Source organism: Crinia signifera, chromosome 1 (genome assembly GCF_055691185.1).
Source record: "Crinia signifera chromosome 1, ASM5569118v1, whole genome shotgun sequence".
In the NCBI taxonomy this organism is placed as follows: domain Eukaryota; kingdom Metazoa; phylum Chordata; class Amphibia; order Anura; family Myobatrachidae; genus Crinia; species Crinia signifera.
In genome coordinates, this window is record NC_139217.1 from 159,181,609 (window position 1) to 159,197,190 (window position 15,582).

The window sequence follows — 15,582 nt, forward strand, 5'->3', positions numbered from 1 at the left end:
GTATTGGTCAACTCTCTGTCTCAGCTGTAGTCATGTGCTCATCTACCTCTCCCCTCACTTAAGATTTATCACAGTCCCAAGGTTCCTGTTTCTAGCACCCTTCACTGGTCCACCAAGGTCACAGCCAGGAGCTTAAAGTACCCCAGTGCTGACCAGAGGGATCCAGTGGCAGTGTCCCATAGCAGACAGGAGGCTGCTCAGGATACCCGCAAAGATGCACACCATGGGGAGCCATATGCAGAAGAAGGCAGCACAGCTGACACTCCCACAGCAGAGGTAAGTGGGAAGGTAGATGGGAGTCACTGTGAGGTGGTGAGGGGATCTTCAGGAGAGCCTATATGCTGCAGGTGGTGGGTAGATTAACATGGTGGTCTCAGGACTGGAAGTTGGCCAGACAGGTACGTGGACCACATAAGGTTGGCGACCACTGGTTTAATTTATCCATCACCACCAGGTAAGGCAGCCATCTTTTGTGGCCTACATAGGCTACAATGGGTGGAGTGGGCAATATGTGGAGATGTAATTACACTTTGGGGATATTGAGAGTAAAAAATATCATATACAACCATAAGATACCCTCAGATTCATAAATTCCATGGATTGGTCATCCCATCTATGAAATTTCCAGGCAAGGCTGACTTCTTTTGTGTACTCTTGGAACTATGTACTAAACATTGGAGAGAGATAAAGTAAACAGATACATTACCAGCCAATCACCTCCTAACTGCCAAGTTATAGGCAGTGTTTGAAAAAATTAGCTGGCAGGTTTGGTTATTGAGGTCAGAATATGCACATAGTGACCGTTCACTTTGAGATCTCACAAAACGTGATATGTCCAACACTGATCATCTTTGAGAACTTTATTACATGGTATAACTGTCATTTTTAGGGTCACAAACTTGGAATAATAGCAGTGTGGCAGATATTTTTGCAAACAGGTCAAATAAACCGGAAGGGAAATCTTGAAAATCATAACTACCGTATTTGCCGGCGTATAAGACGACCCCCCAACATTTCCACTCAAAATATAGAGTTTGTTATATAAGTGCACCCGGCGTATAAGACGACCCTCCCACTTGGAGGCATGTTTTTCAGGGGAAAAAAGTAGTCTTATACGCCAGCAAATATGGGTACTTATTACTTAATTCATGTTCTTGAGTTGTGTTTGTGTTTGTTCCCTTCTGATTAGTTTTTCATATTAAATTATTTTCCAAAGAAAAACATTTTAACGCAGTCTGTGCTGAAAATATGAAAGCAGAACATAAGAACACAAGAGAAGTGATGTGAACTGTATGAAATAGTTAAACCTGTTGCAGGTTAATAGCAGAGATGCACAGCAATGATCACAGTTTTTTTAGTTATAGAGATAGGCAGGGAGCAATGGTCAACTTACTTTTTAAGCGGATTGTCCTCACATGATAGACAAATGACAGGAAAGCATGCAGACAAAAATGAGCCCATTGGAACAGGTCGCAGTTCTAGTCAGTTATTTTCCTTTGTCCTTTCAGTTTCACACAGAATGGTGAAGTTGCCAAATCTAACACAGTTATGCAGCATTAACCAGTTATGTAGCTGTGAGAACGTAATGCGACAAATATTGAATATACTAAAGTGAAATATTGAAAAACCACATGTTGACCTTTTGACTGTCAACCTTCTCCATGTCGACATAATGCCCATGTCAACCTTCAGTCATGTTGACCTTCAGTTGTCTATCCTAAGAGCCACACCCCAAATAATTTGCTAATATATAAACAATGCTACACATTACAATCCACTCCAGCAATCCACCAATCATATGCTGACATACATGAACTGTCTGGCTGCAGGCTTGGAGGCAATCACAGTGCCTAACACTTAGGGGGGTGTTCAACATTCACCGATATTTCTGCTGGGCAGAAATATCAGCCCGTGAGTATTCAATCCTGGCCAGAAATAGATTTTGAAAGACTAATTTGAAAAAACATTAAAAAGATCAAATCACCCGCTCAGATATTAAGCACATTCAGTCAAGTTCTAGATAGATGTCCTAGATGTGCTGTGGGCGGTCTAGCCAGCGATGAGTGTGGAGCGATCTGTGATAACTAGACCGCTCAGCAGCACGTCACCCGCTATGTACAGAGCTCAGTGACTTAAGTCGGCATCCCTAACAACAGACCGTCTTTATCGCACTTCTAATCCCCCTATGGGTATGTCCTTCCCAGGGGATTTACAAAAGGTTCAGATTGATGGAATCTTTGCAATATCCAGCATCCACTACTTTCCTCAAGAATCATCTCTCAGGTGACACCCTACTGGGACTGACTCCAGGATGTCTGGCATACAGTAGCTCACTGTTGGACAATAAGAAGTAAATAAAATGGGCAATGGTAAATTAAAATGACTCAACCCCTGTGGTTTATGTAAACAAAAGGAAGCTCTAATGGTAACAGGAATTACCCAATTACAGGGCTGGATGTATTGCCGTGCGAATCCGGCAGGTGTGCGGAGTGCCGGCTAAACTCCAGATTTTTAAAGGGGTACTCAAAAGCTTTCCATGAAAAACTGCTTGTGAGTTTGGACAATGGTGTAATGGATCGGGACTTCTCACCCATTTTTTTCAAGTTCGATGTGTGATTTCACTTTAGTACTTCTCCATGTCCGTAAAATTGGTGAAACTCAGTAAATGTACCTTTAAGATACCAAACTTAATGCAATCAACTATCTCAACCAGAACTGGTCATACCCTAGGAGGAACCGTATATGGTAAGCTATTGTACAATATGAATTAAAAAAATTCTATAAAATTAAAATTTCTACTTTTTATCCTACATTTGTTTATAGATCTGCCGATAAGTCATGTACAATGGTCACAGGATTTTTTAAATGGTTTTCAACATGTAACACAACAAGCAGTAAGTCTTTCCTTACCTTCCTGAGAGCTCCGCCAATTTGCTTGTTTTATTGACTCCTACTCCCGTGACATCATCAATACCATTAATGACATCATTGCAGTACCCCATTGTTATTCCATTGCCTGGGTCAATTTTGAGAAACTCTTGCTCAACATCACCAGTTGTATGCCTCTCCAAGTACTGACTGCTTTCCTTTATGCGTTGCTGAATCATTGGTGTGAGTGGCATCTCAAAACTGAAAAAGCTATCTGGTTCGTAGTATAAAGTGTCGAGTGACTCCACACTGTAATATAAAGATGTGTTGTCCAGGATGTTCTCAAACTGAGAGCTGTACAAGTCTGTGGAGTCTTCTGAACATCGTTTTGATCTGAATGTGTCTTCGTATTGGTCTTCTGTTACAATTCTAGGACTTAAACCAAAATATGCAATTAGTTATATGTAATAGCATAAGTTTCACAAAAATTCCACCTTTTGGGGGGCTTAGCAGCAAACAAGCAATGCACTTAATATTTCCAATTTTTTATAGTTATTGTAGATCCCATGATGGTTTATTTTTGCATTTCCACTGTTTAGACTGCATATAATGTATATATTTAAAAACTAAATTCCTAGCGCAAAACAGTAATACACAATATAATACATATCAGGAAACTTACAAGTGATCCTACTCCCCTGGGCCTGACTCAGAGGTGGAGGCAGGAGTGCCTGGTGCTGCATCTTTATCTGCAGCAGATCATAGAAGTAATGGTAATGCAACACGAGATGCCATATGTAAAGACACCTACTGCCGACTTCCCAGATGAGCTGCATGCATCGAAAGATGCAGCATCGGATCACCATCAAAACCTTCTCGTAGTTCATTGAAACATCTGTGAAACTTTAAGGTTGCAAAGAATGTCCAGCTGCCAAGACCAGTGAAATTGCACCCCAGGTTACAGTCGTTAGCTAAGGCAGGCCACTAAAATGACATCAACAAGTGATACTCCTACGTTTTAGACACTCCACTGCAGTCTACCCATCAGGCTGCGGCAGCCTTCACACTGCGACCAGAGTAACAGTATTACAGAACATTTGCACTTCAGCTCAGACACAGTCGATTTAGTGTTCAGAGTAACTGGACAGATCTATCTTAACTGTATTGTAGGCACTGGGCAAAGGGGACCCTAACCACTCATTCACAAACATATATCATAGCTTCCTCCTTTCTGTGGTACAAAGCTATCTCTCCACATTCTTCTAATGGTTATCTGCACTCTCATTGATGGATAGCACCAACAATTCACCAAACAGGCACGATGGAGACATAATTAACAGTAATCTGCTGGGGGCAGAGCTAAACTGACACAAATCAAACCATTAAGCCCTGCCCCCTGCCAGCACACTCGCAAATGGTAGCGTTTTGGAGGGAAAATGGTGGGTTTTGTATACATCCGAGTCAGTCATGCTCCCCGAACTGCACAGCAGTACGTAGCAAAGAAGATATCTGCTTGGCTTTACAATTGCAGCATATTATTTACAAAACGAGGGGCGGCGGAACGCGTCCTCCAACCTTTTCATACCCCCACTATACACGCTTCGGGTTCACGTTGATCGTGGCGTGGCGTTAACAATGGGGGGCATACAAGGAAAAATGGGGTCTGGGGGGCATTTAACATTGGGGCCAATGTAAAATCGGGTCTCAGGGACCATTTAACATTGGTTCCAATGTAAAAAAAATCGGGTCGGTCGGGCCAATCGCATTACATGCAATTTGGTTGCATGCAATGCGATTGACCCGATTTTTTCAACCCGATTGCATACAAATAAAATCGGTGGCGCCGTGCTAGGAATCAAGTACCGTTTATATGTGTTCATTTCATTGCATCACAAAACATAAGAACATTCAACACACCAGGGACGGTGATTTTTTTTCCAGAATAAATTGTACAAAGACATGTTCATGTTCACAGGTATTATTTCCCATAACATAAAGGAACTGTAATCTGTAACACTTTAACCATGTCCATGATTTCCCTCACTTTTTAACAAAATCCTTCTTGTCTGTGACATGGCAGTTAGGGGTTAATTGGCTGGTGGTTTATCACTGTACCCCTTTCACATTACAGCTAAAACAAGGTAAATTGCCGATTTTAAATGGCTTTAAAACGTTTCTAGCTGTAATGTGAAAGGTCCAGAGAGAATTTACCATTTTTAAAATACCTGTAATCCAAAACGGGTTAAAAGCAGTATCCTACCCGTTTCAAAGCCAATCTATTTGAAGTGTAATGCTGCTTTCAGACCGCAAAACTGGCTTTGACCCTGTATTTTTTTTTTACACTGGCAGACCCGTTTTAGGAAACTTTCCAAATACAGGGTCAAAGCCAGTCTTCAGTCACCCCCCGCCCCCAATGTGTTTAAGAAAAGTGACTTTCGGAAAATGGCTGCCCCCATACGAAAGGTTTTCCTATGGGGCAGCCATTTTCTGAAATACACTTTTACTACATACTGCAGTGCCGGGATCCGCAATTACGGAGGTACCGGCTGCACAGGGGGGGTTTCTTAACACATTGCGGGGGGGGGGGGGGGATGTTAACCCACGTGCGGGAGGGCGGCTCCAGTGCTATGAATATTTAATGAGCGCTCATTAAATATTCACTACGCTGAATTTAGGACCCAGCTCATTGGCTGGGTCCTAAATACCATTTCAGACCCGATTTTGAAGCCAAAATACTGGGTCTGAAACGGGTAGGACCCTCCATTTTAACTGTTTTACAAAAACGGCTTTTGTAAAACGGTAAAGTGGTCCTGCATCTTTCAGACCGCACAGATTACCGTTTTAAAACGGTTAATAAAAATCTGCAAAATAACGGTTTTTAAGTGCGGTCTGAAACAGTATTTACAAGTCATGAGCAGGTCACAGAGGTTGATAGGCTATCTCCCTTGTGATCTCACCAGGCACAGGCAGGAAGTAAAGAGCAGAGAGGAGACTTTAACCCAGTGCATACTGTGCAGGTGTTGGGATCATTTGGTCAACAGTCCTTAGGTCGACACTGTTGGGTCAAAATGCTGGATGGTCGACAGCTGTCTAGGACAACATGGCAGAAGGTCGACATGAGTCTAGCCCGACATGGGTGAAGGTCGACAGGTGTCTAGGTCGACATGGGACAATGTCGACATGGGTTTATGTCGACATGGGTTAGGTCGACATGGTTTTTTTCACTGTTTTTTGAGCCGACATGCAGTATTTCATGCCCTACCATCCACTAGGGCACGGTGGAGAATAAAATAGTGTGCTGAGCGCAGCGAGGCACCGTGCCTGAAGCATTGTGAGGGACTGCGGTTCACTTCCAACTGTGACTGTGTCGACATTCGGGTAAAAAAACAGCGAAAAACCCCATGTCGATCTAACGACCTGTCGACCTAACCCATGTCGACCTAACGCATGTGTCGACCTAGACACCTGTTGACCTTCACCCATGTCGACCTACAGCCCTGTCGAACTTGCCCCCTGTCGACCCAACGGTGTCGACCTAAGTATGGTTGATAAAACGATCCACACCCTTTAAAATGACATTCACTGTTTTCTATGGGTGAAATGTTGAATGTGAATGGTACAAAAACGGTATTGAAATGGTAATATACCAGTAACAACATGCAATGTGAAAGGGGTTTAACTGGCTTTAGACCCGTTTTAAGAAACGTTTACAAAAACTGGTTGAAAGCAGGTTTGTAATGTGAAAGCAGCATACTACATTTTATCACTTTTCAAGCTTAGTACATCTGGCCCTAAATCTTTGTCAGATGTGTATACCATGACTGCACAAGACCAGTATTGTCATTTACTGGACACCACAAAGTGTGTTACACTCCCTTGTCAGCCAATGGCACTGCATGCATGCCAATGCTAGTTTTTGGTAAACTACTTAATGTAGTACAATGGACCAAATCGTAACTATAGAAAAGGAGCGCCCAAACATTTACATTTTGGGATACTTTATGGGAAAGTCAAACACATAGTATTATGTCGCATGTACTTAGATGCAGGTCAGGGATCAAGCGATTGCTGGTTAGTATTTACCCCAAAGTACACTCAAATTACTATCCATTGGGAATGCAAATCTAGTGTTATACTGGTGTGGACAATTCTTATATACAGTATGGAAGTTTCAATGACCCCCAGTCAGATTTGACACAGAGTAATATAACATTAAAGATGTACTTAAGACTTAACTTCCTTAATAATGGATATTGCTGCTCATTTGCTGTAATGGTCTTTGAAGCTTATGAGATTACAACCAACTAATTACCTTTAATCATTCGTGGGACTAATAAAGGTACAAATACCATTAATTATTTTAAATGGTTGAGTTTCTGCTAAGTAGAATTAATCTCTGCTTTCTGGCCTGTAACACAAAGCTGTGAAATCCAAAGCAACTAACTACATTTTATGTTAAAGCTAGAAATTAACTTGAATCTATGAATGTTTAACAAGAACTCTTAACACAGAGAATTCAATCTCACAATACTGTAGAAATATCTCAATTTGTACAGGGAAATTCAAAAACAATGGCATGTATTCAATGCTTTTTGCGAGTCAGGCTCACTGTTCGCTCGTGCATGTCACCGTGACCTCGCTGAAGCACTCACCACTTTTAATCATCTCCTCTTTGTCTGTCTCCTTATTCAACGCTTCTGCAGCTCACCATCCCTTTTTGCGAACTCTGCATAATTATGCGAGGGGAAAAGGGTGAGCTGTAGCAGGAGAGATCAGGTTTCTCCTGCTCTCCATGTGAGGTGTGCAGACTTGTGTTTGAGCAGTGTGTTCGGGGGATCTGTGGATTTTGGCTTCTGAACAGGTTTAAGGTTAGTGTTTTGTGCATTGTTTTTATTACAACACATGGCTGTGTGACAATTTTAATTGGGTTTGTGGCTGCAGACTGGTGCTGTGTATTTTGTCCTCATTTATTCTTATTATTGTGTTGTGCTTTGGCCTTTCAGTGCCCTGGGTTTTTATTTTATTTATTTTGTAATTGTTAGCATTTTTAAATGCCTTTTTGGGGGCTTTGGTTTAGTTTTTTTTTTTTAATACACCCCTAAATTGTGGTTTTATGTTAGGAGGGGTCTCCCTGAGCTTCCCTGCCTGCTGCATGCTGTTTTATGTTAGGGGGGTCTAACTAGGAGCATTACTGATTTCTTATTGGATACCATTAAAATAACTTATTAAATTCCAAATAAATTAATATAGAAGTACAGCATTATGGCACTTGCAATAAATACATTAGAGTACATTTTTTTTAATTTATAAGCCATAAAAAACAAAAAAAATAACAACTTTAACAAAGATAGTCCTACAGTTCACCTAAAAAAGATGCCGAGGGAAAAATGGTGAACTGTGAAACCAGCAGGACTCGCAATTTGTGCATTGAATACACTTTTGGAGAGAGACACTAAAATCCCCATTGAACAGAAATGGTGAGAAGTGAAGGGTGAACTGAGTTAGCTTCGCAAAATATTTTTGGAGAAGCAACAGAGCTGAATAGAGGGAAGCACAAAATAGGAGAGAAAAGTTCACCACTCTCCAAAAAACATGCACTCTCACCGTTTTTTACAGCGACATAGGAGCATTGAATACATGCCAGAGTCTGGATCAGGGAATTCAGCCTGGGGGGGGGCCCAGCTGCTGTGAAACTATACATCCCAGCATTCCCTGCCAGTTTTTCTATTAAGGCATGCTAAAACTGTAGCAAGGCAAACTGTGTAGTTCCAGCAACTGAAGGGCCACATTTTAAATATGCCTGCTCTAGATAGTTTGGTATCATTATGTAATGAGGTAGAGGTAGAGAGGGCCTTGACAACTTACCTTTGAAGCCAGTATTGTACTGATCCCGCCTTCCTATTTTATATTGGGCGCATTTGCTTTGGAATGACTGCCGAAGCCCATTGAGCTTCAGATATTCCCTTATTGTTCTCTGGGAATTTCTTAATGTCTTCAAGCCCTCATGTCAAGCCCTCCATACTACAGTAAACGGTACTCTTTACTTAGTTGGGCGCCCATCGTGGGGATCGCGGGCATCGCGGCCAGTACATTAACGGCCGCGACGCGATGCCCGCGATCCCCACGATTTCACATAGGGTTCAATGTTAAATTTAGTGCTGACCGCGATTTTACATTCAATGCTTCAATGGCCGCGATTTGGCCATAGGAATCAATGTTAAATGCCCAAATAGTTAAATTGTGCCCAAATAGGCACAATTAACACTTAAATGTCCCCCCAAATTTGTAACGCCACCCCACGATCCACGCCAACCCGAAGCGTGGCGAGCGCAGCGAGCCCGCGAGGGGCGGCGGTACGCGAGGGGCGGCGGTACGCGTCCTCCGACCTTTTCATACCCCCACTATCCACGTCGGCGTGGAGTTGAGAATAGAATAGTGTGGCGAGCGCGGCGAGCGCAGCGAGCCACCGAGCCCGAAGCGTGGCGAGCGCAGCGAGCCCCGCGAGGGGACGTGGATACCTGTGAAGCCCGCGTAGGGCCACGTTTACCTGTGAAGGTATCCGCGTCCCCTCGCGGGGCTCGCCACGCTTCGGGCTCGGTGGCTCGCTGCGCTCGCCACACTATTCTATTCTCAACTCCACGCCGACGTGGATAGTGGGGGTATGAAAAGGTCGGAGGACGCGTACCGCTGCGCTCGCCACGCTTCGGGTTGGCGTGGATCGTGGGGTGGCGTTACAAATTTGGGGGGACATTTAAGTGTTAATTGTGCCTATTTGGGCGTGGATCGTGGGGTGGCGTTACAAATTTTGGGGGACATTTAAGTGTTAATTGTGCCTATTTAGGCTCTGTGGCCCATTTAACATTGATTCCTATGGCCAAATCGCGGCCATTGAAGCATTGAATGTGAAATCGCGGGCAGCACTAAATTTAACATTGAACCCTATGGGGAATCGCGGGGATCGCGGGCATCGCGTCGCGGCCGTTAATGTACTGACCGCGATGCCCGCGATCCCCACGATTTCTTTACCCGCGACGCCCGCGATGGAGATCGTGGGCGCCCAACTAAGTAAAGAGTACCCAGTAAACATTTAAAGCCCTATGTTCAATCTGGAATAGAAACTTTAGACCACGCATTTCCAAACCATGGCCCTCCAGCTGTTGTGAAGCTACACATCCCAGCATGCCTTGCCATAGTTTTAGCATTCAATAATAGTAAAACTGTGGCAAGGCATGATGGGACTTGTAGTTTCACAACAGCTGGAGGGCCATGGTTTGGACATGCCTGCTTTAGACTATCTATATTAGGAGTGCCCCTACAAAAAGAGAGTACTTGTCTTCTCAAAACTGTATATTCCAAACTTACTCTCACAGGGGCACCTCCGCAGGAGCTATCTCATATTGAGTGTTTCTCATTTTACTTTACATGATTGTGGACATTGAATACAATTAAATTTATCACATTTTACATTTGAAACTTGTGCACTGGTCTCTCCCATACTCCCCCTTTCCCCACCTTATATATTTTGTAACTTGTCAACATAATGCAAGGTCAACCTTTTCTATCCTGTCAACCCGATAGCGTTAACCTATAGACTGTCAACCGATACATTTTCGATCTTTTATCTGAATACCAAGACAATCAGTCCTGGGCTGATAGCAAAACTGCCTCTTATACCCCACCACACTGGCAGCAATAACCCAGGTTTTTGCACATGAATGCACAGCAACCTGGGTTTTTGCACACTATGAAAGGATTCAGTTGAAATAACGGGGGTCGAGCGACCTGTTATATCAAACCAGTTAGCGGTGCAGTGTGAATGGGCAAGCCAGATCGATGTGTCCGGGACCCATTTACAGCATAGGAAGAGCCAGCAATTGAAGATGATCTCAACTATAACTGCTCGCTCGGCACGTATCTGCGGTGAGGTCTTTCACCCAGCAATAAGTTTGAGCCACCAGTCTAAAAAAGGGTCTCAACCTTGGTTGAACTTGTGTACAAAATCCGGGTTGGGACCCAGCATTGTCATCTGAAAGGAATATTAGTAAATACAGCCCTAAGCCTTTAAAGAGAAGGTATGAGCAAAATGGTAGCTGGCAATTGCTAGATTACATTTTATGCCTAAGGGGTAATTCAGACCTGATAGCAAGGCTGCAAATTCACACAGTGGCCGATTATCGATACATGCATGTGAACGACTCGTAGTATGCATGCACCGTGCTGTAATGAAATCTGCAACTTTTTCTATTTGCAAGCCATTGGCAAGGTGATTGATTGGAGGTAGGAACAGGTACGGAGAAGGGCGACTAAGCTAGTAAAAGGACTTGAATCACTAAAATACAAAGATAGGTTAACTAGGCTGAATATGTTTTCACTGGAGAAACGGAGGTTGAGGTGATGTGATTAGTATGTCCCAAATACAGGATTGGGAATCATATGGAACTGGGGGATGATTTGTTCACTAACAGGCCTATACTTAGGACACGCGGGCATGTACTGAGGCTCGAGGAAAATAAATTTCGTTCTGATTTAAGAAGAGGATTCTTCACCATTAGAGCAGTAACATTCTGGAACTCATTGCTGGTGGGGGTGGATACAGCAACTACTGCTAAAGAATTTAAATCAAAACTGGATGCATTTTTGGTCACTAAGGGAATCCTATAGATATGACTTATTCAAGTCAGTAAATACAAGTTAGATAGGTTAAACTCGATGGACTATTGTCTTTTTTCAGCCTTAATTACTAAGTTACTATGGGGTTTATTCTAGTTCATTCTTTCTGACAAAATCCTTCTTAGATGGACAAAACCATGTGCACTGCAGGGGGGCAGATGTAACATGTGCAGATAGAATTAGATGTGGGTGAGTTATTTTGTTTCTGTGCAGGGAAAATACTGACTGCTTTATTTTACACTGCAATATAGATCTCACTTTGAAGAAAAACCCCACCCAAATCTAATTCTCTCTGCACAAGTTACATCTGCCCCACCCGCAGTGCACATGGTTTTGTCCATCTAAGAAGGATTTTGTCAGAAAGAATGAACTAGAATAACCCCCTATGTTACTATGCAGGCGTCTAGTCGTGGAAAGTAGACGTTTAGTGGGAGTGCTAAGAAAAACGCAGACATGCTAGAAAAAATGCTTGGTGTCCCCAGGAAAATGCTATTTTCCTTGAAATATCTGCAGCGCTACTGCTGCTGTTGCACGACTCAAGAGGGGACATATTAAAAACAATGGGCTCAGGGTGTGCAGTGTCTGCCCCAACCACACTGTACTCATTATAAATACTCCAGTGCATGTGAGGGAGTCTGTATATGGAGCAGAACACAACTTGTATTGTAAAAAAAAAAAATGCCACTGCTACATTGTAGCACTTTGTGTTCAGATTCAGGGGGCAAATGTGAGTTCTATTGAAGAGGAGATGTTGCCCATAGCAAAGCAACCAATCAGATCCTACTTCAAATTTATTTAGAACCTTCTAGAAGATAATAGACAAAATCTGATTGGTTGCTATGGGCAACATCCCATATTCAATCGAACTCCCATCTTAGTAAATTTACCCCAGAAGGACTCGGTAAATTTACCCCAGAGACTTAATTGCACCACATATATTGAAGGGTAACATATCAAATTAATCAGAACAGTCTCCCCGTGCATCCTAGTCACATTGTATTGAGATTAAGGCAAATTATTGGCAAAAAAAAAAGACACCAGACGCTATAACATTCTCATGCAACATGGCACGCAAAGAGGGGCTGTTTGGCATGACTGCAGCAAAGATCTACGAGGACACATCTGTAGAACAAGGTCAAATTTGTATCACCAAAGAATATGTCTAACTAGCTGAAGTACATGGCATTGCTCGGGTTCAGAACACGCTTCCTGGATCAACAGTCTGCACGATGTACACCAACTTTACATCGGACAGAGGTCCTGGCCACTTCAATAGGCATCCCAAACCATTTGCCATCCCTCTCTGAAGTTCTCATTCAAATCCATCCAGCTGAAGGCCCTGAACATGCTCCATATACACTTCTCTGTGGCCGGCTCCTGGATCTGACCACATTTTTTTCTTAAACCCCATGTCCTCTACCCCCTCTATGTAATGCAATTTTGCCATATCTGGCTTCCCTGACCCACTTTGTGCATTGCTGGAACCCTTTTTGGGCCCCTGGGACCCCCACAGGGTCAGGATTGGAGGTATTAATGGCTGTGAACCCAATCAAGCCACCTCACCTTGCATACCGGACAAACAGACAACAAATATGAAGAGATCATGGCTCTTGGGACCCTGTTCCTCCCACTATATAACTCTCAGTCTGTGGCTTCCTGTAACCACCATTCCCCTCCTCACATTATGTCACTGCCCTGTCCTCACTGACACATCCCTCATCTCCTGATATACTCTGTACTGCTGGGGGCCCTGCTCCTGCCACTATATAACTCTCAGCCTGTGGCTTCCTGCTGCCTCCATTCCCCTCCTCACATCATGTCACTGCCCCTATCACATTATTTATTTACAGTTTCATATATAGTGCAGATCTAATCCGGACCCAATAAAGCCACATACATTTCAACAAACACACAAATACTGTATGTAAGAGATAGAAAAAAAGAAAGGAGTTTGCGTTCACCAAGTGCAATGCTTATACAGGTAATTGCAATGACATTTTATGAGGATAAATTGAAGCTCTTACCTTTGGGAAAGTCGGACATGCCCTGGCATCTCCTGAGCAGAGTCTGTATCCTTTATGAAGACTTCATTGTCCACACCATCTTGATACCGACATGTGTGAGGCCTCTGAGCTACAGATGACAGCGTTGCCCCCATTGTACCTCTAGTCCTCTCAGGGGTTGGAATGTAATTACTTGTTCCTGGAGATATGAGGGACATTTTATAATTTTGCTTTTCCTCGATTGTGGATGAAGTGTTCTGCCATTTCACCACCGAGTCTGTTTGTACCGTTGAAACATCTAAACCATTATAAACAGCATTTTCTATACATGCCGATGTTACAGGATATTTTAACTGAGTAGCACCATCATTTGTATCTTCATTACCTCTACTTAAATCAGTACATTCCACCACACAAACAACTTGGTCCATGACAGTTGTAGTTGGAGCTAAATTATGACTGTGTTGTGATCTGGGGAAATCTGCGATCTCAGTGATTTGTGATAGCGAAGATTCAGAGAGAGTTTCTTCCTCTGAAATTGCTGCCAATTCTCTCTCTACATATAAATGAGATTTCCTTTCTGGAGGAACCACTGCTTCTGGTATAAGTGCATCTGATGTCTCCTCATCTCTAGGGACCATCACTTCTTCAAATTGTTCTGCTGGCTGAGGAGTTACCACGTTGGGATTTTCCAGACTAATTTCCTCATTCGAGGGACAGTCCAAAGTCAAATTACATTCTGGTGGAGTCTTTGTATTGATCTTTTGAGAAGTTATTAGCGGATCTAAAGAGCAATTATTGTCTTCAGCATCTCTTTCTAAATGTTGTGACCTGCTATTTAATTTGTCATGTAAACATTGTTCAGACTTATTTGTTAAGTGTTCATTCTGCATTGCTGGGCAGGACTGATTTAGTCCTTTTATTTCTTCTAAGCATTGTGTTTGTTCACCGAAATGTCCATATGCAGCTCTGAATGTGTCATTCTCTCTGTGCTCTGTTGTCCCATATTCAGGAAATTCATTGGTGACACTAGCAGCCTGTGCAAGCAATCTTGTACTTCCAGGGTCATCTATGAAAAAACACCAAAACAAAATATTAATATAACTATAAAAATGTAAAAATACTGTAACACATATGTAGAAGACTCTAAATACTAACATACATTTACCCTTTATATATTGCAAGCTTGTTCTGCATATGTGTAGAAAGTGACTTGGTTTCTAGGAGGGAGGGGGTGGGGGGACATATAAATCCATTATTTACTAACTAAAAATCAAAAAGGAGGATGAGAAATCCTATACCTTCCAAAATCACACATTTCACTCCGCCCAGAGCCCCGAAATATGCAGCTGTTTGTCCCAGGGTTCTGTTGGGTTTTTATTACATACTGTATTAACCAAGCATGAGTGTAAGCACAGTGGGGGGTGTGGGAGCAGGAGAACCAATCACAGGGGGAGGGGGGGGGGCAAAAATCACCCAATCACCCCAAAATGTTGTCAAGTTCTTTAAGAGTAACAGCGGAAAAAAAATGTTGTAGTAAAGCTGTCCACAGGGCTTCATTTTATTATACAATATAATCAGAAGGATCATTTTTCAGTGATTTAAAAAAGAAGAGTAGTCTACAAAAGTTCCTGTGGTCAACCCTTCTATATAGGATAACTACTCCTCACCTCTATGAGGTGAAGTACCTCCAGTGATCACTAGAGGCCACAGTATGGACCAAATTTCTCATTTGTGTGCTAAAAGATGTTATAACAGTACTGGAAGCAATTTTTGCAGGGACACTGATCGGTTTCAAACTTGCTAAATATGGAAAGAGGGAGCTGTGAACACAGAGATTGGAGGTAGGAGGAGATGGGGACTGGGGGTGGAGTGGAGAGTTTGTGGGTAAAAAAAACTGTCACAGCTCAAAGTGAAATTAAAAACGATTACAGCACAAACTAAATGTACATTGCCGAAACATTCAGGCTTTTAACTAGTATTTAATCATTGAGCCCAGATTTTGAAAAACATTTTATTAGGTTTTTTTAATGCATGTTTT

At 42.6% G+C, this 15,582-nt stretch overlaps 1 protein-coding gene across 7 annotated transcripts in view; it reads right to left on the reverse strand.

Moving 5' to 3' along the window:
- Positions 1 to 15,582, reverse strand: part of PSD3 (pleckstrin and Sec7 domain containing 3) — a 525,478-nt gene that overhangs the window by 297,247 nt on the left and 212,649 nt on the right. For all 7 annotated transcript variants that reach the window (XM_083175230.1, XM_083175238.1, XM_083175249.1 and 4 more), the window contains 2 exons: positions 13,563 to 14,610; positions 2,911 to 3,303 (listed from right to left, as the gene is read on the reverse strand). In XM_083175230.1, the coding sequence (XP_083031356.1) occupies positions 2,911 to 3,303; positions 13,563 to 14,610 (1,441 nt within the window). The remainder of the gene's footprint in view (positions 1 to 2,910; positions 3,304 to 13,562; positions 14,611 to 15,582) is intronic.